The sequence below is a fragment of the Ceratotherium simum genome, chromosome X (genome assembly GCF_057802395.1).
Source record: "Ceratotherium simum simum isolate JZ-2026a chromosome X, ASM5780239v1, whole genome shotgun sequence".
NCBI lineage: Eukaryota > Metazoa > Chordata > Mammalia > Perissodactyla > Rhinocerotidae > Ceratotherium > Ceratotherium simum.
The window spans coordinates 89,497,038-89,522,860 of record NC_141940.1 but is presented as its reverse complement, the minus strand read 5'-3'; the positions used below and the strand labels follow the sequence as shown (position 1 = coordinate 89,522,860).

The window sequence follows — 25,823 nt, the reverse complement described above, 5'->3', positions numbered from 1 at the left end:
CGGGAAGCCGCGGGGAGGAGAAAAGACGCCTCTTCCTAACTCTCCCGCTTGCTTGCTTTCTCTCCTGACTCATTGCACGGCAGGTGGCGCGGGCCCGGAGGACTCCTCAGGTGGCTGGACAGGCACAGACAGACGGCGGCCACAACAGCCAGGACAACAGCTGAGGTGGTTGGGGGAGGGGCAAGCTTGAGCCTGAGCGCGGCGTTGAACGGCCGGCGCGCGCTTCACGCAGGCGCAGCACGGCCCGCGTCGCGCGCTGACGTACTGACCCGCTGTTTGTGAGCCCGCGAAAGGTGCGGCCCACACGAGGGACACGGCCCTGTGGCACGAACACTGGTGTGGGCGGGATCAGGGCGGGCAGTAGAGAGACCCGGCCCAATGGAAAAGAGGACCTCAGGCACCCGCGGCCCCACAGGTCGCCGGGAATTTGGCGGCGGGAGCCAAGGGCGGAGTTTGAGAAAGGGGCTGCGCCCAGTAAGTGGAGCCGAGGCGATTGGTCAGCGTCGACGGCGGGGGCTGGAAGGGGGAGGGGGCTGGCGGGAGGCGGCTCCGAAATGGCTGAAGGGGCTTGGTGACGCGTTAGGGGTAGGGTTTGGGCAAGGGGGTGGGGCCTGCTGGAAGGAAAGGGGAAGTCCCCTGAGGAGTAGGGCTTGTTGAAACGTTAGGGGCGGGATCTGGCCAAGTGAAAGGTGCCGGTCCGGCCAGATAAGGGGTGGAGTTAAGTGGATCGTTAAGGGTGGAGTCGCGGCCGGGCCTGGGTCTGGCTGAGTGAAAGGGTGGGTGATTATCCCGGGAGATTGACTGGAAAGGGCAGGTTTGTGAAGGGGTGGGGTATGGGCGAGGCTTAGAGGAATGAAAGTGTCTGGGAATGGGGCTTGGTAGAGCGGAAGGGGCCGTGATTAGCTGGAAAGTACAGGCCCTAGAACGGACTGAGCCTGGGCGTTAATTGCTCAGTGAAATGGCAAGACTTTGAAAGGGGAAAGAATTAGAGGGGTGGAGCCTAGTGGAATGGGCGGGACCAGGTGGAATGGACACCTCAGTGGAGGAAGAGGGCCTTGAGAGAGGCAGAGTTTAGAAGGCGGTGGGGCATAGGATAGCCTAAGAGATGGAAACTGGTATAGGGGGCGGGGCCTGGGAATGGGCTGGGATATGGGGTCCTCAGGGCACTCTAGCCCCTTCACAGTCACCTCCACCCCACCCCCCAGAAACTCGTCAGGGGCGAAGTCCCCCCGACCATGACCTCCACCGGCCAGGATTCCACCACAACCAGGCAGCGAAGGAGTAGGCACAGTCCCCACTCGCCACCCCATGACTCCGGCGTCACCTCGGTGAGGCCCCAGACGTGCCCTGATGAGGGAGAGGGGAAGCAGTGGGCCGTGCACTGGACTCTGACCCTTTTCTCTGTTTGGCAGAAGAGAGGTGTTAAGAAGGGTGCCACACTCCGCTCCAGCCCCAATCTAGCGGAGGTAAAGAAGAAAGGCAGAATGAAGAAGCTCAGCCAAGCAGCCGAGCAAGACCTAATCATGGGGCTACAAGGGCTGGTGAGAGGGGCCTGGCCGCAATTTAGCCTCCTGTGACCATCAAAACCCTGAGGTTCTCCATCCTGGACAGTATGGGATGTTCCCTCTGACTTAGGGTGTAAATCCATCGGTGTCTCCCATTTTTTTCCCTGCAGGATCTGAACCTTGAGGCCAAGACACTGTCTGGCACTGGCTTGGTGTTCGATGAGCAGCTAAATGATTTTCACTGCCTCTGGGATGACAGGTGAGGCTGGCTTCTCCAGGCTGTCCCCAAACCACACAGATATACACGCTTAGAGCCTGTTAGCAAGAATTAATCCTTTCTTACACTAGCCTAGAGACTGGAAGCAGGTGATTTAGGGAGATGGGGCTCAGGCTTGAAAAGGTTCTTTTCCTTTAGCCAACAAACATTTATTGAGTGCCTACTGTGTGCCAGGAGTTGGTGATACAAACATGTCAGACAAGACGGAGTCCCTTCTCAAGGAGCTGACAGGGGAATGGGAGAGCAGATCATTAAACAGCCTACAGCAGTGTGAGGTATTTAATGAAGGAGGACTTAAGACCAGAGGATTTGGGAGTGTTTAATAGAGGACCCTAAACTAGCATCCAGGGTTCCCAGAGGCTTCCATGAAGAAGGGACGTTTGTGCTGAAACAGAAGAATATACCTCCTATTTGCTCACACATGTTGAAATCCATCAGAAATTCTTTGGGCTCTGTGTTTGAAATGTATTCAGTATCTGATGTCTCCTCACCACCTCCACTGCCACCATCACCATCACTCACCTAGACTTGCAAAGGCTTCCTCACTGGTCCCCTGCTTCCAGCCTCACCCCTGCTGTCTGTTCTCCACACAACAGCCTAAAAAAATATGTACTATGTGATGTTTTCTTTCTTAAAATCCTTCAAGGGCAGACCATTCCCCTGAAGGTAAAGTCCAAATTCTTCATCCTGGCCTCTAAGGTTCCATGTGATCTGGCTCCACATCATCTTGGTGACCTCATCAGCCAGTCCTCCCTGTCATTTGCTTCCCTTCCCTTCACTTCACTTCACCCACACTGGTCCCCTTGCTGTTCTTCCAACATGCTAGGCACTCTCCCATCTCAGGTCCTTACCCTGGCCGATCCCTTTTCCAGAGATTCCTTTCCACCTTCTCCTTGCCCGGTTAACATTCACATCTCAAGGAGACTTTCTCGGAGAGGCCTTTGCCTGGCCACTCTCCTTCCTGCACACCTGATCTTTGTTTTTTATTGTGAATTTTTTTTTTGTGAGGAAGATCAGCCCTGAGCTAACATCCATGCTAATCGTCCTCTCTTTTTGCTGAGGGAGACCGGCTCTGAGCTAACATCTATTGCCAATCCTCCTCCTTTTTTTCCCCCCCAAAGCCCCAGTAGATAGTTGTATGTCATAGCTGCACATCCTTCTAGTTGCTGTATGTGGGACGCAGCCTCAACATGGCTGGAGAAGCGGTGCGTCGGTGCGTGCCCAGGATCCAAACCCGGGCCGCCAGCAGCGGAGTGCACGCACTTAACCGCTATGCCACAGGGCTGGCCCAATTGTGAAATTTTTGTTGTACATTATTGTTTATCAGTCACCATATAAGTGCATCCCTCCACCCCTTGTGCCCCCATCCCACCCCCCCTAGCCCAAGGTAACCACCAAACAGTTCTATCTGTCCGTGTGTTTGTTTATCTTCCACATAAGAGTGAAATCATGCACTGTTTGTCTTTCTCTTTTTGGCTTATTTCGCTTAACATAATACCTTCCAGATCCATCCATGTTGTTGCAAATGGGACGATTTTGTCTTATTTAATGGCTGAGTAGTATTCCATGGTATATATATATCACATCTTCTTTATCCAATCATCAGTCGGGGGACAGTTGGGTTGCTTCCATGTCTTGGCTACAGTGAATAATGCTGCGATGAACATAGGGGTGCATAAGCCTCTTTGGATTGTTGATTTCAGGTTCGTTGGATAGATACCCAGTAGTGGGATAGCTGGATCATAAGGTATTTCTATTTTTAATTTTTTGAGGAATCTCCATACTGTTTTCCATAGAGGCTGCACCAGTTTGCATTCCCACCAGCAGCCGCACACCTGATCTTTGAGATATTCCTAGCCTATGTCATTGTTTGTTAATTATTATACTAATGTGTTTACCAGTTTAGTATCTGTCTCCTCTCTCCCAACAGAAGACTCATGATGGCAAAAGACTTCATTTATTGATACATTTCTACCGTCTTCTGAGGAGCTAGGGACACGGCAGTAAACAAACAAACAAAACCCCTGCCTTCATGGAGATTACATTTTAGGGGGGGAACAGTAAACAGACAAAAAGGAAATGATATAGTGTGTTAGAAAGAGAAGTGCTATGGAGAAACACTGAAGTGGGAGGGAGAGTAGCAGAAAGTACAGTGGAGGGGACTCTTCAGTTTTAAATAGGATGGTCACGGAAGTCCTCACTGATAATTGATCAGGGATCTGAAGGAGTTGAGGAAGTGAGCCGTGGAAACATCTGGGAGAAGAGTGTTCCAGGCAGGCAGATTAGCTAGCTGAAAAGAACTTGGTTTGATTGAGGAGCAGGGAGGAGACCAGCGTAGGAGAAGCAGAGTGAATGAGGGGGAGAGCGGTAGGAGATGGGGTCAGAGAGGTGATGGGGCAGATTGTAAAGGGCCTTCTGGGGCATGGGGAGGACTTTGGCTTTTACTCTGAATGAGATGAGAGCCACAAGGAGGTTTTGAGTAGAGGAGGGACATGATCCGATTTAGGTTTTAACCAGTGTCTGGCTTCTGCACAGAGAAAGGACCATTGGGAGAGTGAGGGCAGAAGCAGGGAGGCCAGTGAGGAGCTGAGTGCAATAGCCCAGGCAGGAGGGTATGGTAGCAGCAGGGGAGGTGATGAGGAGAGGGGCAGGCTCTGAATAAGTTGTGAGAACAGAGCCAGCAAGCACCAGGGATGCCTCCAAAGTTTCTGTCGGAAGCAGCCTTGGAAGGGTAGATGGAGATGTGGCAGGAGCAGATGTGGTGCTCACCAGTGTCCCCATATATATCCATGTGTGTGTGTGACTGTATCTCTGTCACCCCAGCTTCCCTGAAGGCCCTGAGCGGCTCCATGCCATCAAGGAGCAGCTGATCCAGGAGAGCCTCATGGACCGCTGTGTGTCCTTTCAGGTGAGTCCCCCCAGCCAACACCCTGGGTGGAGGGCAGGAGCTGGCAGGACCTGGGTGTGGCCAGTGCCTTAGCCCTTTATTCCTTGTGTCTCCCCAGGCCCGGTTCGCTGAAAAGGAGGAGCTGATGTTGGTTCACAGGTGAAGGCTTGGGAGCCTTGTAGGGATGGGGAGGAGGCTGCCCTGGGCCAAGCAGGACAGGCTAGATGCTTTAGGAAGGAATGTCATGGGTTCTGTGGCCTTGGGCAAGCTGCTGAGCCTCTCTGAATCTCAGTGTTGTCTCCTGTAACATGGGGGCTAGTAAACATAAGTTCCTCAGGAGGGTTCAGTATGTGTCAGGTGCTTAGAATGGTACCTGACATATCATCAGCCCATGATGAGCTATTCTTGTTATTATAACCTGGTGTGTAAACACATGGTGGATGTGTGGGCAGAGTAATCAAGGAGTTTCCCTGGGGGGGCTGCAGGAACCCACAGTAAGAGGCCTGGGGCAGTGTGGCTCAAGGAAAGTTAGTTTGGCAGAGGGGGTATCTGAGCTGAGCTTTAAGAGAAGAAAAAGTAAGTCAGATGAAGAGGAGGGCTGAGGGAAGGGAGTTACAGACAGCTGGAACAGTCTGGCCAAAGGCCTGGAGATAGGATTTGGTGTGGCTAGAGCAGAGGGCAAGGGATATTACTGGAAATGAATCGGGCTAGGAAAGAAGCAGGGAATGTGTCCTATATCCCAGCTGTTCCCCCACATTGACAGTTGAGGGAGCCTGACATGTCCAGGAGTCCTGTGCATGGAGGGCTCAGCTAGGGAGGGGACAGGGCCCTGGTTCAGGGCCAAGGAGGGAAGTGGACCCTTGAATCTCATCCCCCGTCTGTGTCCCCAGCCTAGAATACATTGACCTGATGGAGACAACCCAGTACATGAATGAGGGGGAACTCCGCATCCTAGCAGACACCTATGACTCAGTTTATCTGCATCCGGTATAGATGAGAACTGTGAGGGCAGAGGGTGGTGGCAATCCTGGGATCCCCCATGCTCGTGCCCACCCACCTGGGGAAAGCAGCTGAGTGGACAGGGCTGCTCTCTCCCTCACTCCCTCTCTGCCTCCCCACTGTCTCTCCAGAACTCATACACCTGCGCCTGCCTGGCCTCAGGCTCTGTCCTTAGGCTGGTAGATGCCGTCCTGGGGGCCGAGATCCGGAATGGCATGGCCATCATCAGGTAGGATGCACCAGCATTTGTCTTTTTACATTTTAAAAAATTCCTTCCTTCAAATGTAAAATATATTGGTATGGACAGTATATTCACATGCTTCAAGAGTCAAAAGGTAAAAACGGGGGTATAAGAAAAAGTCTCCCCCTTCCACTCTTGTACCCCAGACATCTGCTTCCTCTCCTGGAGGTAGTCACTTCAACCAATGACTCATGTGTCTTCCCAGAAACATTCCGTGCCTATTGATGGAGTAAATACCATATTTCGTTGACTCTAAGATGCATAATTTTTCATATTTGTAGCATCTTGAAATCCAGATGCATCTTACAAACAATGGCGTCTCAGAATTCAGTTAGCAGCATTTTCTGCTTTGTTGTTGACATATAAAATCATGCTACATCTTATCATTGTTGGCGTCCTAGAATTGATGAAATGTACAGGATACAGCCTTTCTCCTCCCTCCCCTTTTTTAGCCACAAATGGTGGTAGCACTTGACATGCTCCCTTCCATACCATGCATTTTTCATTTATACATCTTGGAAAGCTTTTCTCTAACAGTGTATAGCTTACACCCATGTAGAACACCATTGTGCAAATGCACAGTAAGTTAACTAGCCCCCTACCATTGGGCATTTTCGTTCTCCCCAATCATTTGCTGTCTCCGAAAAATGCCACAGCAAATATCATTGTACATTTATAAACATGTTATTTGACCCTTTTTGTTATATAGGTTGTGGGCTAAGTCCCCAGGAGCAGAATGACTGGGTGTGAGGGTGTGTGCATTAATAATGTTAATGAACATTATCAAATTTCCTTTGGAGAGAGAGCAGTAGACTGGAGGTGAGGGTCTGAGGGCCCCATTTACTCAGTTCCTGGCAGATTTGCAGGCATCAGCAGTCGGGGGGAGTTGGCGGTCTAAGATTAGAGAGCAGGGGAGAGTCCATCTCTGCAGAGGAGGACTCCCCCAGTCTGTGGCCTTCCCTGTCCTGCCCAGGCCTCCTGGACACCATGCCCAGCACAGTCTTATGGATGGGTATTGCATGTTCAACCATGTGGCTGTGGCTGCCCGCTACGCTCAACAGAAGCATGACATTCAGAGGTCAGCAGCAAGCAGCAGAGTGGGTGTGATGGGGATGGCACGAGGTGGGGTATTCTGGTCTGGGCACTTTCCCCAGCTGTACCTTGATCCTTTTACAGAGTGCCCCCCCTCTCTCCTGCTCACAGGGTCCTTATCGTGGATTGGGATGTGCACCATGGTCAAGGAACACAGTTCACCTTTGACCAGGACCCCAGGTATGCCCCAAGTGCCACCCTAGATGCTAGACTCCCAGCACCCCCCCCTTACAGGCCCAGCCAGAAGGGGCCCAGGAGGGAAGGGAAGGCATTCACATTCATTGGGACCAGGCTCTGTGCTGCTCTCTGCTTGTCTGCTCTCTCTTAATTTCACTCTCAGGCGGGGATTGTTGGGTTCCCCATTTTACAGATGGGGAAACTGAGGCTTACAAGTTACAGGGTCACACAGAGAAGAAGTGGAAGAGATGAGATTTGAGCCCACAAATATTTGGAGGTCTTGTTTATCAATTTACTCTGGAGCTGGAGTGAACCTCAAATTACTACTTTATTTTTTCTGATTATGACTACTGCAAAGTTTTTGTTTAAAAAAATTAAATAATACAGAAATGTCTAAAGCAGTCAGTCTCCTGTGATTCCCATCACCTGAAAAATAACCGTTGATAGTTTAGGTTATATCCTTATAGAATTTTTCCTATAGATGTATAAATATTCATTATCATCATTATTATTATTAACTCACTGCCTAATGGGACAGTCCTCTACATGTCCTTCAGCAACTTGCTTTTTGCATTTAACAGCATGTTGTGGACACTTCTCCACATTAGTGCCTCTACAAAAAGGTACCACCTCAGTCTTTGTAAGGGCTGTACAGTGTTCCATTGTATGGCTGTACCTCTGGTCATTCAACCCCCGGACGTTTATGATGCTTCCCAGTTTTTGCTATTACAGACAGTTCTACAGTGAATAGTCTGGTCAATATATAATTTTACACTTCTCTGAGTATATCTGTAGGATGAATTTCCAATAGTGGATTGCTAGGTCAGAGAGTCAGCATGCTTTCAAGTCTGGGATCTACTGCCAGACTTCCCTCCAGAAGGGTGGTACCAGCTTACCCTTCCTGCAGAAAGTGATTGAGCGAGTCCTTGTCAGTAGGGGACACTACTAAGGAGTTTTATCCAGTCTATTGAACCGACTGCATGAAATCCACTTTTTCCCCATAGAGCCTGAGCTCCTGTGGCCCATTATCTGGGTTGGCTGTTTTCTAGACAATGCTTTATTATTTTCCAGTATTCATTGTTGCTGACAGATGTCTGATGTCAGTCTGATTGTCATTCCTTTCTGAGTAATCTGTTTTCCTCTCTGAAGGTTTTAGGTTATTCTTTTTATCCCTGGTGTTCTGAACTTTCACCCTGGCCCCCTCATTCTGCTTAGCCGTGGGTAGACATTTTATATGAATGAAGACTCATGCCTTTCTTAAATCCTTGGAAGTTTTCTTCTATTAGATCTTTGATGATTTCTTCTACTGTATTCTCTCTGGTCTTTTCCTGTTAGTCAGATGTTAGACCTCCTGGGTTGATCCTCTGTGTCTCTTACTTTTTATTTCAGGTTTTCTGTCTCCTTTTACTTTTGCTCTGTATGCTGGGAGATTTCCTCAACTTTACCTTCAAGCCCTTCTGTTTAATTATGTATTTAGACATTCTTCTAATCTCCAAAAGCACTTTCTTCCTCTCTGTTTCTATGCCCTCTCATTCCTGATCTTGTTTTTGTAGAGTACTAACTGGGAGTGCTTTAAGTTTTCTTCAGTTTTCCTCAAATGCCAAGTGATCCTTATTCTGCCATTTATACCTAAGAATGAGCATTGTTGCAGGTGGCTGTCCTGGGACTGCTCTGCTGTGGTGCATGTGGGTCTGTTTCCTGAAAGGCATTTCCCTGGGACCAGGGCAGGAAATGTCCATTGACAGGTCTCAACTTCAGGGGGTGTGGACAAGGAGCCAGGCGTTAGATTGGATCCTGCCAAATGCCAGAAAAAATGGGGTCTCTGGGCTGGCCCCGTGGCTTAGTGGTTAAGTGCGCGTGCTCTGCTATTGGCGGCCCGGGTTTGGATCCTGGGCGCGCACCAATGCACCACTTGTCCGGCCATGCTGAGGCCGCATCCCACATACAGCAACTAGAAGGATGTGCAAATATGTCATACAACTATCTACTGGGGCTTTGGGGAAAAAAAAGGAGGAGGATTGGTAATAGATGTTAGCTCAGAGCCAGTCTTCTTCAGCAAAAAGAGGAGGATTAGCATGGATGTTAGCTCAGGGCTGATCTTCCTCACAAAAAAAAAAATGGGGTCTCTTCTTTGGGTGACATCTCTTTTTTTACCCTCAGCTTTGCCAAAGGCTTGTCAATTTTACTTATCTTTTCAAATCTAGCTTTTGGCTTTTCTGGCCATCTCCACTGTTTCATTGTTTAATTTTTTATACTTCGTTATTTTTTCTGTTTTTATCTTCATTAATTTCTTCCTCCTGTGTTCTTTATTTTGTTCATTTCTGGCTTCTTGAATTGAGTGCTTCAACATTTATCAACTCATTGGCCAATCTCATTTTATCTATACCTGCCCTCACTGCTGACCTTCTGTATTATTTTGAAGCTAATCCCAGATACTATATCATTTCTTCTATAAATATTCCAGAATATATATCTAAGACATAGGACATGTTTTATAAAAAAGCATAACCATAGTATCATCTCTAAGCAAATTAACAAGAATTCCTAAATATCATTAATCATTCTTTTTGTTTTAATAAATGCATTGGAAGCTATAGCTATGTTCTTTTGTGGATATATTATTGACTATGTGCATGGATATGAAGAATTGTGAATATATTCATTGCATTTTTCCTCATGAATAAGAAGGTACAAATGAAAAAACATTTATCCATGCCCTTCAGTCTCCCAGTTCCCAATCTCTCAGTCTCTTCACTCCATCAGCAGGGGCCTGGGGTAGAGACAAATCGGTCAGTCCTTCAAATACTATTATGAAGACAAGGAAACAGGTAAACTAAAGCTAAGTGGTTAAAAGAAACCAGTAAATTTAGTGAATTGGTCATGCAGGGAATTAGCTATTCAGAATTGATTTTGTTGGATCTGTGTATGACGTGGATCTGTGCTTGATTTCTTCAGAAGCGAAACCTTAGGTCATCTTAGGTGCCCTCCCCGACCTGCTCAGTGTGGGAGAGGGCCCCCTGGGGCCCCTGGAACCTCAAAGACTACTTTCCAGAGATTTGTTGAAGTCTCTTATTGTCTGACATCCTTTCTCTCATTCTCGGTCTTTCTGGGTTGATGCTTGTTGACAATTCCTTTACTGTCTTTTGACTGGGATCGTAGGAGAGCGAGAAGGTAGATCTGTGCTTTCAGTCCATCATCCTTTCACTGGAAGTCAGTGAAACTTATTTTAAAATCGCCTTCTGTTTGTTTTATAAACTCAGTTTCCTTGAGTGTTAGTTCTTTTGTTTGTTGACTTCGGTGGCTCTCTTGTGAGATGAGCTTTCTTCAAATCTTTTCTTTTTTCCTTTCTTCTTCCTGATGATAATCTTTATGTTCTACTGTGTATTTATCTATCAGAGTCAAAAGTAAAACAATCATCCCCCATCTACTGAAGACCAGAGCTTTCACATGCATTTCATTCCCCAATTTCAAGATATTTTTATTCAATTTCAAAAATCCTTTTATACCAGTTGCATTCAATTTCACAACTACATGGTCACCATTTATTAAAATGTGACTATTAAGTCTGTCTAGATTCAAGGCTTACCACTATTTCTTGGATTTCCCTAAAAAAAGAAAAGAATGCTGCCTTAAAGCCTTTCTAGAACAAGGCAGGGGGTGGATGAACAGATAGATGGATGAGAGATTATTCATTTTGATTGCCTCAGTCAGAATTAAGCCCTGCCACAGCCTCCTGCCGGGCTTTCTTTCAGAACATGTACCGTCGTGTCTTTTCAGTATCTGCTCTGTGTATCAGTCCCCCTCACTGCTCTGAGTGCTCAGTTTCTCACCTCTAGAATAGAAGTAGTAGAGGTGGCCTGTAAGGTCTTGAGAAGAAGGAATTGCCCCTTCACTGGCCTCATGGAGCCCCAGCCAGCACCCAACTGCTGCTCCACACACACAACCAAGTCCCACCCGTCCTGACCTTCCCACTGAGTCTTCCCCTGAGTCTCCCCACTTCCTTCAGGGAAAACACCAAGCTCCCCAGCCTGGCCTGATGCTCTTTTCAGCCTTAGCTGGCTCCTGCCAACTAAGAGCCCCATGCTCCCTGTGGGTTTGTTCTGCTGTTACCACCTTGGTCACAGGGGCAGGTGGGTGGACAGGCATGATCTAGAGTCCTCCACAGAGTCAGGGGTCCTCGAGGGCTGAGATAGACCCAATAGCTCTCAGTGTCTCAGAGCTGGAACCGGGTGGGGCAGCAGTGTGTGCCAAGGGAGGAGTTCTGGTAAGAGATCAAATTAATGAGTGAGTGAGGTAATGAATAAATAAATAGAAAAATTAATGAATAGGAGGATGAATAAATTAGCAGCTGAATAGAAGGGTAAATTAATGGAAGAATGAATGAATGTATGAATTAAAGAATTAATGGGGAAAATAGTAAGAGAATGGATGAGGGGTTGAGTCAACTGTGGTAACTCTGGGTTAGGGGTGTCTGCAGGATTGACTCAACCCCCCGACCTCTTTTTTTCTCTGCCCCCAGTGTCCTCTATTTCTCCATCCACCGCTATGAACAGGGTCGATTCTGGCCCCACCTTAAGACCTCTGACTGGTCCACCACAGGTTTTGGCCAAGGCCAGGGATACACCATCAATGTGCCTTGGAACCAGGTCAGTGTCTGCCCACTCTTTGCCCCTAAAGTGAGCCCCCCGCTTCAGCCGGTTTGGGGCAGAGGGCAGAATGTCCCCATCCTGCCTCTCTCTCTACAGGTGGGGATGCGAGATGCTGACTACATTGCTGCTTTCCTGCACATCCTGCTGCCAGTCGCCTTGGAGGTCCTGGGGGTCTGGGGTGTGTTGGGGCAGGGGCGATGTCAAGGGATGGGCCGTAAGGGCATGTGGCCTCATGTAGTCCCTTCCCCGCTCAGTTCCAGCCCCAGCTGGTCCTGGTGGCTGCTGGATTTGATGCCCTCCAAGGGGACCCCAAGGTAAGGCAGGCTCCCTGGGATGGCAGGCGGGCAGGAGGGGGCTACCCAGACCCACACTGACCCTCCACGTCCCCCCAGGGCGAGATGGCTGCCACTCCAGCAGGGTTTGCCCAGCTAACCCACCTGCTCATGGGTCTGGCAGGAGGCAAGTTGATCCTGTCTCTGGAGGTGAGTGACTCACTTCGTCTCAGCCTATGGATCCTGGAGGACGTAAGAATAAAGCTTTCAAGTCCAGCAGGAGTTCCTGTCCCAGCATTTCCACTTACTACCTGGACAACCTCACCTAAGTCACTGAACTTCCTTGTGCCTCTGCTGTCCTTCTGTAAAGTGGGCATAATAATAGTAGTGATCACCTCATAACACAGCACTCTAGTATTATTATTATTACTGTTCCCTGATAACGGCTGGTTCTTTCCTGACCCCCCTTACACTCCTTCTCCCAGGGTGGCTACAACCTCCGCTCCCTGGCTGAGGGTGTCAGCGCTTCGCTCCACACCCTTCTGGGAGACCCTTGCCCCATGCTGGAATCCCCTGGTGCCCCCTGCCCGAGGTGAGCCCAGGTGGAGGAGGGGAGAAGCGGGACCCTCACTGCCTTCCCAGGGGCCATTTGATCACATTTTCCCCTCTTCTGCCTTCCAGTGCTCAGGCATCACTCTCCTGCACTCTGGAAGCCCTGGAGCCCTTCTGGGAGGTCCTTGTGAGATCAGGTAGGAGGCAGGAAGTGGGCTTGGTGGGGGGTCGAGCCTGGAATGAGCTGTGGGGGAGACTGTCTTCCAGACTCTCCTCTTTGACTTTCCTGGGCTGCCTTGGTGGGGGAGGGTCAGGCCCTCTCTCTCACTGGGCTCTGGTTTCAGGCCTCCTACTCCTTTTTACCTTCCGGTAAACTGAGTTCCAGAGTATTATGGGGATTCAGGGTGGGGGAGTAGGGTGAATGTGGCCTCCCTTTGCAGTTGAGACCGTGGAGGAGGACGATGTGGAGGGGGACAATGTGGAGGAGAAAGAGGAGGAACCAGGGCAGCCCCCTGCACTCCCAGTCCTGACGTGGCCGGTGCTGCAGGCTCGCACAGGGCTGGTCTACGACCAACGGATGATGGGTCACTACAACTTGTGGGACAGGTATGCAGTCAGAGGGCCAGGCTCAGTGGCAGGGCGGTCCCTCCCCCTCCTCAGGCACTAAGCCCTGCCTCTGGTTTCCCACTCCTAGCCACCACCCCGAGATGCCTCAGCGCATCTCACGTATCATGCGCCGTCTGGAGGAGCTGGGCCTTGCCGAGCGCTGCCTCACCCTGCCCGCACGTCCCGCCACAGATGCTGAGCTGCTCACGTGCCACAGGTCAGACCCCATGCCTGGGGTGGGATTGGGCCTCAGTGCACACATGCCGCCCTGGGCACTGGAGCCTGGGCTCTCCCTCCCCAGTACCTGGAGCTGCCGTGGGACACGGGAGGGGACAGAACCGCCTGACTGTCCCCGGTGCCCTGTCTGTGCCTCCAGTGCTGAGTACGTGGGTCGTCTCCGGGCCACGGAGAAGATGAAAACCCGGGAGCTGCACCGTGAGGGCGCCAACTTTGACTCCATCTACATCTGCCCCAGCACCTTCACCTGCGCGCAGCTGGCCACTGGCGCTGTGTGCCGCCTAGTGGAGGCTGTGCTGGCGGGAGAGGTGCATCCACTTTGGGGTGGGGGGCTCCGGAGAAGAGGTCCTGGGGGGATGGACAGAGGCGGCTCTGAGAGAGTTGGGCAGGGCCTGCGGAAAGGTGGCATGGAGAGGAGTCCACAGCAGGGGGGAGCCCCAGCTCACCTGAGGCCTTGCTCACTGGGAAGTGCAGCCATGGGCATGGGGGCTTCAGGGCTGGGGGCCCCTAGCAGCTGGTGGAGTAGTGGAAGAGGCAGGAGAGAGGGAAGAGCAGAAAGGGGAGGGAAAGCCATGAGGGTGAGTGGTCTAATCTTCGCTCCCTACTCCTCCTCCAGGTTTTGAATGGTATTGCTGTGGTGCGTCCCCCGGGACACCACGCAGAGCAGGATGCCGCTTGTGGTTTCTGCTTTTTCAACTCTGTAGCTGTGGCTGCTCGCCATGCCCAGACCATCAGTGGGCATGCGCTGCGGTAAGGGCTCCCTGGGGCCTGCCAGCCCAGTGCTTACTCAGCAGGCCCCATGGTGCAGTCTCTAGGACTTACCCAGAAACACCCAAGGGTCCAATTGCTCAGCACTTCCCCAGAAAAAGACCAAGGATCTAGCTTCTCAGTGCTTACTCAGATAGGATCCCCAGGTTGTGGCACCCAGGTGCTTATAAAACAGGATCCAGGGTCCCCCTCAGCATTTCTGGCCCCTGATGGCTATCCTGACAGAACCTAGGGCCAAGACCCCAGGTGCTTACTTCCAAAGATCTAGGATCCAGTCCCTGACACTTACCCACACAGGGCCCGGGTCCAGCCCTGAGAAATTGCTGGGGCCCACAGTGAAGCTCTCAGGACCCAGGCTCTGGCTTTCATCCTTACTCTGATAGGACCCACAAGCCTGCCACCTAGCACTTTCCCCAGGGACCCAGGGTCCTGCAGACAGACCCCAGGGGTCTAGCCCCTGTCCTCTCCCAGGGAACTAGTGTCCCAGGTAACTGAGGAGCTGTCCCCTCCCCAGGATCCTGATTGTGGACTGGGACGTCCATCACGGTAATGGAACTCAGCACATATTTGAGGAGGACCCCAGGTGAGAGGCTGGGGCAGGGGGCAGAGTATGGTCAGGGAGGTGGGCAGGCCATGCCTTGGGGTGCCAGAGGCTGCTAACCAGCCATGGCCCCCCTTCCCACCCCATCCCTGGCAGTGTGCTGTACATTTCCCTGCACCGCTATGATCATGGCACCTTCTTTCCCATGGGGGATGAGGGCACCAGCAGCCAGATGGGCCGGGCTGCAGGCACAGGCTTCACTGTCAACGTGACCTGGAATGGGCCCCGCATGGGTGACGCTGATTACTTGGCTGCTTGGCATCGCCTGGTGCTTCCCATTGCTTACGAGGTATGGCTCAGGATGTATGTGACACGACTGTGTGGGTGGCAGCGGGTGTGCATGTGTCTGACTTCCGGGTGACTGATCCTGTGAGATGGCCTGTGGGTGGCTGTAGTGACGGCTGTGGGGGGGATGTGACTCGGTGATGGCCTTTGCATATGTCTGACTGTGTACAGTGGCTATACGTGACTGCCTTCCTTGTGTGTAACTGTGAGGGACTTCTGGGTGTGCAGGGGTGGTCTGCCTGTGCCTGGTTGTATATGTGTCCTGTGCATACACCATCATCAGTGCCTGTCTGTGTGTGATAGTGGCCCCGTGTGAGTGCTGTCTCTGTGGAACTGAGTGTGCAACACGGGGAGGGATTTGAGTATGTGTGTGAGACACTGCACAGGTGGCTATTTGTCACTACTATTTCTGTGTGTGATGGGTTTAATACTATATGTCACTGCATGTTGCTCTCTGTGATAGCCGGTGGTGACTTTCTGCATGTGGGAGGCTATGTGTGACAGTCACCTCTCTGTCTGCCATTGCTGTTTGTGTGTCTCTCTCTGGATGGGGGTGGCCTGTATATATTTGCCTGACTCTGCATGAGTGGGTGTAGGTGACCACCTTCTCTGTGTGTACATTGCATGTGTGTATGGTGGATTGTATGTGTGTGACTGACTCTGAGGACAGATGAATGGGAGCACCATCTCTGTGATCTCCGTGCAGGTATGCATGTTCAGATGTGTACGTGTGTCTGACTATACACGGTGGCTGTGACTACCTTCTGTGTGTAGGTAAATGTGTGACTGTGTGTGCAGGCAACCACCTCCTGTGGGCACAACAGTGTGTATGTGACTGTGTGATGATGGCATGTGTGTGATTGTGTCTGTGCAGGGGTGGCTGTGTGTTACCGTCCCCTCTGTGAGAAACTGTGTATGTGTGTGTGACTAGTACAATGTGTAGTCTGGTCTGTATGGTACTGTCTGATTGTGTGTGGGTACGTGTGGCTATATGTGACCATCTTCTGTGTGTGGCACTTGCATTGTACACGTGTCCCATGTCACCATCTCTTGACATCTGAGTCGCCACATCTCATGTCTCTGTGTCTCATATGTTGTCTCATGACTCTGCTTCGTATCCCCATCCATCCATTTCTAGAAATGTCTCTGTGTCTCATGTCTCTTAAGTCCGTGTCTGGTATGTTTACATCTCTGTCGGTCTGTCTCCATGTCTCTGTGTCTCTGAGTTTTGCTGTCTTGTGTCTCCATATCCTCCCCTTTCTATTTTTAGGGCTCTTCTTGTGTCTCCTGGTCTCCAGGTCCCATGTCTCCATCTCTCTGAGTTACGTCTTCATATCTTCATTTATCCTTGTCTCCATGTCTCTGGGTCTCCCTCACATACTGCCTACCCAGGCCCCCATCCTCATGCCCATGTGTCTTTTCTCCCCTTGCCTTAGTTTAACCCAGAACTGGTGCTAGTCTCAGCTGGCTTTGACGCTGCACGGGGTGACCCGCTGGGGGGCTGCCAGGTGTCGCCTGAGGGCTATGCCCACCTCACCCACTTGCTGATGGGCCTTGCCAATGGCCGCATTATCCTAATCCTGGAGGTAACTCTCTCGGGCCCTCTTCCCATGGTGGGGAGGGTGGTTTGGAAGACCCGAAGTCCCGCCCTTTCTGCTGGCTGCCTGCGACACTTGGGGCAATTTCTTAAAATCTCCTTTGACTGTCCCCACCTGGGATTGTTGGCACATACTGGCCATTAATAATAACACCAGCATTAACAACTTTAATTGAGTGCTCACTATGTGCAAAACACTCTTCTTGGCACTTTATATGGATTATTAATTCGTTTACTTGACAAAGCAGCCTTCTGAGGTAGTCTGCTGACCTCATCATTTTCCTCTTTTAAGATCAGGGAAACTGAGGCACAGGGAGGTGTAGTGACTAGCCCGAGGTCACACATTTAATAATGGTAGAGCCAGGGCTTGAAAACCCAGGCAGCTTGGCTCTAGAGTCTATGCTTTTACCACTCCTTGAACTGCCTCCAACAAGTTCCTGAGACAAAGTAAATTCACTGACCTTTTGTAAATTACTCAGTGCCCCCGCCCCCATGCCTCAGTTTCCTCATCTGTAAGATAAGACTGGCTAACCATGGGAGAGTGCCTGCATATGGTAAGCACCGTATGAGCTCTGTAGCTTACTATTATTATGTGTTATTCATACACTAGTTTAGCCCTCTCAGCAAGCTTACGTGCTGTTATTTTTACTACTTTACAGATGTAACAATAAGTTACAGTGAGATTAATGGGCTGGGAAAAAGTCCCACAGTGTGCCCAGGACTGCTTGGGGTGGGGCAGCGTGGTGGTTAAGAACATGGACTCTTTCATCAGATGGCCCAGGTTCCAACCCCAGTGCCACCTCTTCCCAGCTGTTATGACCTCAGACAGTCGCCCAACCACTCTGAGCCTCCTTTTCCTATCTGTAAAAAGAGCAGAATCTGGGGTTCCAATAGAGTGTGAGAAAGAGTGTGACCGGTACCAGGTCAGGACAGCGGTTCATGTAGAGGGAGAGACCAGTTGTTCCTGTACCAGGTCGGGGCAGGGTCTTCTGTGTAGGTGCAGCCAGGGGTTTCCATACTGTGAAGACAGGTTCCTGTACAGATTGAGCAAACGTGGTTGTGAGGAGTAAGTGAATTACTATACATAAAGTGCTTAGAATAGGATCTGGCACACAGCAAGCACTTAATGAATGTCAGCTGTTATTAATGTTACCGTCAGTATTGTTGTTACTGTTATTATCTTGCGCTACACATCACAATTTATCTCTCTTAACAACCCCTTCATACAATGGGTGCTGCCCATCTGACAGATGTGGGTTCTACTCACTTGTCCCCAGTACCCACCCTCCAGACTTGCAGGGCCCCGAAGGGGGATTGGGAGGCAAAACATCTTGCCTCCCAAATTCCCAGAGGATCCCCCTCATGCCTTTGCCTCCCCTTTTCCTTAACAAAGGGCGGCTATAACCTGACATCCATCTCGGAGTCCATGGCTGCCTGCACCCGCTCCCTCCTTGGGGACCCACCACCCCTCCTGACCCTGCCACGGCCCCCACTGGCAGGGGCCCTGGCCTCCATCACTGAGACCATCCAAGTCCATCGCAGATATTGGCGCAGCTTACGGATCACAAGTGAGTAGGCATGGGGAATTGAGGACAATGAGGGGCTCCGGGGAGGGCAGGGATTAGAGGCAGGAGAGGGGATAGTACCCACAATCAAGGATCTCCCTCCCATGGTTCCAGAGGTTGAAGACAAGGAGGGACCCTCCAGTTCTAAGTCAATCACCAAGAAGGCACCCCAACCAGCCAATCCTGGGTCAGCCAAGGAGATGACCACATCAGAAGGGAACATTCTGGATGCAGGCACAGAGAAGGCCACCTCAGTATCATCTGTTGAAGAGTCTACTCCAGGAGAGACAAAGTCAGAGACAGCTATGGTGGAGCTCACTCAGGACAAGTCCTTGGAGGCAGCCACAGGGAAAGCCACACTGGGCCAGACCATCTCAGAGACAGCCACAGGGAAAGGCACGCTGGACCAGACCACCTCAGAGACAGCCACGGGGGAAGCCACGCTGGACCAGACCACTTCAGAGACAGCCATGGGAAAAGGCACGCTGGACCAGACCACCTCAGAGACAGCCACAGGGGAAGCCACACTGGACCAGAGCACCTCAGAGACAGCCACCAAGGAAGGCACGCTGGACCAGACCACCTCAGAGACAGCCATAGGGGAAGCCACGCTGGACCAGACCACCTCAGAGATAGCCACCAAGGAAGGCACGCTGGGCCAGACCACCTCAGAGACAGCCACAGGGGAAGCCATGCTGGACCAGACCACCTCAGAAGGAGCCATGCTGGCCCAGACCACCTCAGAGGCTGCCACAGGAGGAGCCACACTAGACCAGACCACCTCAGAGGCAGCCACAGGGGGAGCCACGCTGGACCAGACCACCTCAGAGATAGCCATGGTGGGAGCCAAGCTAGACCAGGCCACCTCAGAGATAGCCATGAGGGGAGCCATGCTGGACCAGACCACCTTGGGAGCAACCACAGGAGGAGCTACGCTGGACGAGACCAGCTCAGAGATAGCCACGGGGGGAGCCATGCTGGACCAGACCACCTTGGGAGCAGCCAGAGGGGGAGCCACGCTGGATCAGACCACCTCAGAGGCTGTCAGGGGAGCTGAGCTGATCCAAATTCCTCCAGCCTCATACACTGACAACCAGACTTCCCCAGCCTCACCTGTGGAAGGAGCGACACCCCAGATATCCCCTAGTAAGCTGATTGGGAATCTCAGGACCTTGGAACTAGACAACGAGGCTCAGGTAATGCCCACCACGCCCAGGTAGGGGGAAGAAGGGGCAAGAATTGGGCCTTTCAGATACATCTCTTGCCTCTGTGTGTCCAGGAGGCACCAGTATCTCAGATCCCTGAAGAGGAGAGACTACTAGGAGAGGCAGCTGGAGGTCAGGACATGGATGATTCAGTGCTGATGCAGAGCTTTGGGGTTACTGACCAGGTGAGCTCAGGGAGGGGCTGGGACTGTGGCTTCCTTCTCTTGCCCATTTGTACCTCTAGGTAGAAGCATGTGATGTAGGAACATATAATGGGGAGTTGGAGTCCCTAGCTTACTCAGTTTCACCCACCCCAGGCCATGTTTTATGCCGTGACACCACTGCCCTGGTGTCCGCATTTGGTGGCAGTAAGCCCCATACCTGAAGCAGGCCTGGACGTGACCCAACCTTGTCAGGACTGTGGAGCACTCCAGGAGAACTGGGTGTGTCTGTCTTGCTATCAGGTATGCTGCAGAGGAAGGGGATGGGGTGGAAGTTGGCCCAGGAGTAAACCGCAGATGGGTGCTGATCCCTGCCCAACACTCATTCCCCAACCTCAGGTCTACTGTGGTCGTTACATCAATGCCCATATGCTCCAACACCACAAAGGCTCGGGACACCCGCTGGTCCTCAGCTACGTCGACCTGTCTACCTGGTGTTACTACTGTCAGGCCTATGTTCACCACCAGGTGGGCCCTGGGCAGACCCTCTAATGCATGCACGTTCACCCCCCCCATACACACATACCTTCTATGATTGGGTAAGGGGAGAATGGAGACCCTTCTGCATGTGGGATAGTCCAGGAGACAGGGTGGTTGAGAGCTGGATTGGGGGCAGCCTCCTGGCTGAGGTAGAGGGGTCCTCACTCTCTCTTACCTACCCTCTCTTGCCTCCTCTTCAGGCTCTCCTAGAGGCGAAGAACGTGGCCCACCAGAATAAGTTTGGGGAGGGCATGCCCCCCCACTCACACTAAATCCCATAATGTGCTCCTCTTCTCCACCGTCTGAGGTCCAGGATAGACTGGCCCTAGTTCATTCCAAGCTGTACGTTGGATGTGGGGCAGCCTCACTCCATCCCATCCTGGGACCCTCTACAACTCCCCAAGCGTGCTGATTTAAGTGTAAATACTTATAAGAGGGCTGTGATCATCAGTTGTAGATCTCCCCCTGCCCACTGCCTGCTCAAGGGACTCCATCTACTCTGCCCCAGAAGGACGGGGGCAGCTCAGTGGCCGCAAGAGGTACTTTGGAGAGAGGGGGGATCGACTGGCAGGTATGGCGGGGTTGCGTATGTAATAAAGTACAAGCTGTTACAAAACCTGGAGAGAGCCTTCTAATTTTGCATGGGTGGAGAACCCCATACCCCTGGCCAACAGGGATGACAAGTAATGAATGAAGGGATGAGGGCATGGATCTTTATCAGGTCAACCCCCTGCCCATCCAGTGCTTAAAAACCTAATTGGAAATAGAGCAGGCAGCTTGACTGGCTCCACTATAGATTAAATAGTGGAGTCTGTGAGAAAATGAGTGCCTGCCTTAGAAATAGGGACCTCACAGCTGGTCCCAGCTACACCCTGGGCTGAGAAGGCAAAACTATCAGGAAGTATCCTCACGAAGCCTCAGTCTCCCTATCTGTCTTTTGTCTTGATTGGTGAGGGGGAGGTCCAGGTTTAACAGACTCAGATTTGGTCCTCATAGGTAGCTTCCTGGGGGAAGGAGTGCCTACCATTGACAAGGGGTGAGGAATTGGAGGATCATTTGGGGGTTTTATTTCTCCCACATAACGAGAATTGCTTTGGCAACTCAAAGGAGTCAGGGCTGAGGTTTTCTGGACTTTTCTTCAAGGCCACTTTATGACCCCAAGATGACCACCAGAGCCTCACCCAGTCAAGAAGAAGGGGAATGGAGAAGGGAAGGGGTCTGCAGCCAGCTCAGTCATCTCCCTTTTAAGGAGCATTTTGGATGGATGCCCCACTCAATAATTCCTGCTTACATCTCATTGGTCCAACGGTGTCACATGACTGCCATAGCTGCAAGGGAGTCTGGGAAATGTTTTAATTTGACACACACACACCTCAAATCAGGTTCTTACTACCCTAGCAGAGTAACCCTTCTCCTGCAACTCTTTCCCTTCAGGACCAGATACAACCCTATCCCAGGCTACCAAAAGGCCTGCTTGAGGCAGCACAGGCTCCATGGCTTCAAAGAGGCCCTCACAAAACATGTCCCAAAGTCTGGCCACTCAGGTCAAAAATCTGACACCCTCCACACACTAAAAACACTCAGTCACATCCCAGATGGGGGCAAGGTAAGGGAGGGGTGCGGCAGGACTCAGGGCACACAGGGAGGTCTGGACGCGTGCAGCGCACCCCAAGAACACCTCCTTCGTGCACCCCAAGAACACCTCCTTCGTGCGCACTCGTCGGCTGGGCCTGACCCTGCACTCACGCCTGGGCGGGCCGGCGGGCGGGGGGACGGGAGGCGGGGGTGCGCCGGAGGGGCTTGAGGGCGGGCCTCTGTGCGCATGCGTCCTCCCTCCCCTTCCCCCACCGCTGGGGCCGGTTGGGAGCATCTCCTCTGTCGGTCCTGTCAGAGCTGCGGCGGGTTCGGGTCCCAGCGCAACTGCCTTTCCCCGGACAGAGGTGAGCGGGCCGGCCGGGCCCCCAGCCCCGACCTGGGAGGGCTTTCCACGTAGAGTTTGGGGATGCGGCCGAGGTCGGTTTGGAGGGGCCCCTTCCCCTACCGCCTCCCATTCTCAGGGGCCCGCCAGCCCCTCCCAGCCCCTCACTCTGCCGGCTTTGTGGAGACAGAGCTGGGTGAGAGTGTCCGCGCCGGGCGGGAAGCGGGGCTGCGGGACCAAGACTGGGGAGTGGGGTCTTCCCTTCCCCACTCCGTCCCCCTCAGAAAGAACTGGGCGAGATTGTCCGGACTGGGTGCAGGGGCACAGTTTTCGGGTGAGACTCGGGGGTCACCCCTCCCCCCCCCAAGCTTTACACCTCACCTGGCTTGGTCAAGGGAAGTGTGACACGGTGAGGTTGTCCGGGGCAGCCCAGAGAGGGGTATTGTAAGCGCTCACTTTGGGGGTGGTCCGCCCCTGTCCCCTCCCGCTCCCCCGAGTCTGTGCTCACCTCCCTAGGTCAGTGAGACCAACACAGGCGACGTGCTCCAGGCAGCCTGAAGCCGGGTGGGGGGATTGCTGGGGGAGCTGGGGAGTGGGGAGGGTGTCTCAGGGACTCAAGGACCCTCTGATGGCGCTCCGATAGCACTTTCCACAGCAAGTGGTTCGGTATTACTTGAGGAGAAGGGTGAGACCTCTTTGCTGATCTCTCGTGGCTGTGTGACCTCACTGCTCTGCCCCTTGCTGCTCCTCATTGATCAGGTGGCCTGGGGATGATAGCCCAGGGGGTCAGGAAGGTTGTGTGGGCCTGTCAGGTGGGTCATCTGGCCCGTGTTAAGCGCTACCTACTGCTCTTATGGTCATTATCATAGTCATGGTGACCTTTGCCAAGAGGGAAGAGCCCTTCTCACACGTCCCCTACCTCAGGTCATGGCACCCTCAGGTCTCCAGCGGCCCAGGCCCAAAACTTAGGAGTCATCCTTGCCCCCTCCCCCGCCTTTTACTCTCTCAGCAAATCCTGTCAGTTAGTTCTACCTTCAGAATACACGAGAATCCGAGACTCGGTCTTCTCCTCTCCATGCCCACCGCCATCAGTGGCCTGAACTACTGCAGTGGCCTCCTCACTGCTTCCGCCCTCACCCCCTGCCCTCAGTTTGCCCTCACAGCTAGATCTTCTCCCTCTTCCTGTCCCCCAAGAGTTTGGGGACCCCTAGAGCTCTGTCCTCTGCTTACCTCTCTCCTCATCATGGCCCCCTTCCTTCAGGGTGAGCACATCCGATAACTATTTTCAGGGATTTCTCTGGGCAGAGGGCCCCATACCTGGATCTCCATCTGGGACCTTGCCCCACCCCCCACCCCTGACCGCCATATCCCAAACTCAACAGAACCCCCCATGGACACCTCGAACCCACCACTGCCCCCAAACTGCCTCTGCTCCCGGGTTTCCAGGGAGACTTGTGGTAGCGGCCATTATGATGCATTTCCTGAGACCACACACTGAACTAAGACCAGGATGTGTATTGAATGAATTAATGGTGATTTTCTATTAATAGCTCACACTGAGCACCTGCTGTGTGCCCATCCTCTGTAACTGCATGATCATTTACTTGCTTATCTTGTTTTTTATCTCTTACTTCCAGAATCTAATCCCCTCAAGGGCAGGAACTTCAGTCTATTTTGTTCACTGCCATATCCCCACCCCCACACTTCCCACCCCTCACTCCCCACCCCCCCATCCCTACACCCATTACAATGCCTGGCATGCAGGAAGATTCTCGAATTGATGAATGAAAATTAAATTATAATAAAAATGCCTAACATTAACAAAGCACCTTCTGCGTGCTTACCACCTATTGTGGAAATATATTTTACTGATTTATCCTTGTTGTTGTCTGTCTTCCTGACTAGAATATCCTGTTCCTGAGGGCCAGAGTTTGTTATCCACTTCTTTCCCCGCCTTTATGTCCTTTCCACACAATAGGTTCTCAATAGCTGTATGTTGAGTAAGTAATAAAGACTAGATTCAAATGATAATGGCTAAGAGACCTCAATTTGCTTATTTGTTTCATTTGTTATCTCCCCCTTTTGGAACATAAACTCCCTGGGGGCAGGAATGTTGCTCAGCACACAATGTGACAGGCCCTGTGCTGGGCTGGGGTTCAACCGAGATACAATCCGAAATCAAAACCGACAGATTCCCTGCCCTCCCTCCAGAACGTGGAGGGACCGCTAGTGGGCGGGGGGTTCTTTTGGGGTGAAGAAAATGTTCTAAAATTAGATTATGGTGATGGTTGCACAACTCTGTGAATATGCTAAAAAAAAACATTGAATTGTACACTAGGCCAACTTTATGGTATATAAATTATATCTCAGTAAAGCTGTTTAAAAATCCTGCCTTTGCAGAGTTTATGTCGTAGAAGGGAATGAGAGTGACAGAATAAACAGCATAAATAATGCAGATAGCATATCAGAAGGTGATTAGCACACACTAGGCACTCAATAAATGTTGATTCAATGACACCCGGCTGTCCCGTTGCCCCCAAATGGTCTCGCCTAACCTCCCCCCATTCCGCCCCCCCCCCCCCCCGGCCCCATTGTCTTTCTTCTCTTCCCCCTTGCAGGGCCTGCTGTCTCCATCTCTTCCCTGAGCTTGCCTGCTGGGGCCATGGCGCAGCCAACAAAGCCTAGCAAGTTTGATCTGGGCCTGGGCACGTGGAGCCTTAGCTCCCAGGAGAAGAGCCACAGGGCTCAGACCCCCCCCAGGGCTGTTGGCAAGCAGCTGCCCGAGTACAAGGCGGTGGTGGTGGGTGCGAGCGGCGTGGGCAAGAGTGCGCTGACCATCCAGCTGAACCACGAGTGCTTCGTAGAAGACTATGACCCCACGATCCAGGATTCCTACTGGAAGGAGATGGCCCTGGGCCAAGGGAGCTGCATTCTGAATGTGCTGGACACGGCAGGGCAGCCCATTCATAAGGCCCTGCGTGACCAGTGTGTGGCTGTTGGGGATGGTGTGCTGGGTGTCTTCGCCCTTGATGACCCTTCGTCTCTAACCCAGCTGCAGCAGATGCGGGCCACCTGGGGCCCTCACCACACTCGGCCCCTCGTCCTTGTGGGCAACAAGTGTGACCTCGTGACCACCTCCGGAGATGCTCGTGCAGCTGCTGCAGCCCTCGCGAAGAGCTGGGGGGCCCCCTTCGTGGAGACCTCAGCCAAAACACGGCAAGGTGTAGAGGAGGCCTTTACCCTGCTCATCCATGAGATCCAAAGGGTCCAGGAGGCCATGGCAAAGGAGGCCATGGCACGGCCAAGGGGGGTGAAGGCCCGGCACCAAAAGGCCAAGTGCCACTGTGGCTGCTGTGTGGCCTGAGGGGTTTGGTCAAAGAAAAGTGGACCCTCCCCCAGGCCAGGGTGGTGGTTCCTTAACATGAGACGAATGGCACAACTAGCTGTTTGGGACACTGTTGGTGTACTAGGATAGATGGATCCCTCTCAGGGAAGTTTTCATTCGGTGATGGGCTTTTTGTCAATGTGGGACGTGGTGTTGGTTATGTTTGGGACGTGGTGTTGGTTATGTTATGTCAAATTGAGAGATTTTGTGCAAAATTAAATAAATGGTGTTTTCAGGTTTCAAAGCTGCCTCCATGACAAGTGTTAATGTGGGTGGGAGTGAGACTAGGGAGAATGTTACTTGA

The 25,823-nt window shown here is 52.1% G+C and overlaps 2 protein-coding genes across 12 annotated transcripts; both read left to right on the top strand.

Moving 5' to 3' along the window:
• On the top strand, window positions 1–24,837 carry HDAC6 (histone deacetylase 6). 11 transcript variants are annotated; one of them, XM_087426537.1, is made up of 29 exons: window positions 1–165; window positions 1,206–1,328; window positions 1,413–1,541; window positions 1,676–1,764; window positions 4,606–4,690; window positions 4,788–4,828; window positions 5,560–5,656; window positions 5,800–5,897; window positions 6,883–6,987; window positions 7,113–7,181; window positions 11,698–11,824; window positions 11,924–11,989; window positions 12,082–12,141; window positions 12,220–12,309; window positions 12,585–12,691; window positions 12,781–12,848; window positions 13,092–13,257; window positions 13,346–13,474; window positions 13,634–13,802; window positions 14,111–14,244; window positions 14,777–14,845; window positions 14,960–15,152; window positions 16,585–16,734; window positions 18,139–18,313; window positions 18,425–19,506; window positions 19,590–19,700; window positions 19,833–19,979; window positions 20,076–20,204; window positions 20,417–20,509. In XM_087426537.1, exons 2-29 carry the CDS (start codon window positions 1,236–1,238, stop codon window positions 20,486–20,488), a joined length of 4,050 nt encoding a protein of 1,349 aa, XP_087282663.1. In that variant the 5' UTR covers window positions 1–165; window positions 1,206–1,235; the 3' UTR covers window positions 20,489–20,509. The 11 variants fall into 11 exon arrangements, with proteins under 11 accessions (XP_087282663.1, XP_087282665.1, XP_087282660.1 ...); XM_087426539.1 differs by lacking the exon at window positions 1–165 and adding an exon at window positions 195–293; XM_087426534.1 differs by lacking the exon at window positions 1–165 and adding an exon at window positions 360–474 and having other exon boundaries at window positions 1,416–1,466.
• ERAS (ES cell expressed Ras) lies at window positions 24,797–25,786 on the top strand. Its single transcript, XM_014790993.2, has one exon. The coding sequence runs from the start codon at window positions 24,797–24,799 to the stop codon at window positions 25,496–25,498; it is 702 nt and encodes a 233-aa protein (XP_014646479.2). The 3' UTR covers window positions 25,499–25,786.
• The last annotated feature ends 37 nt before the right edge of the window (window positions 25,787–25,823 follow it).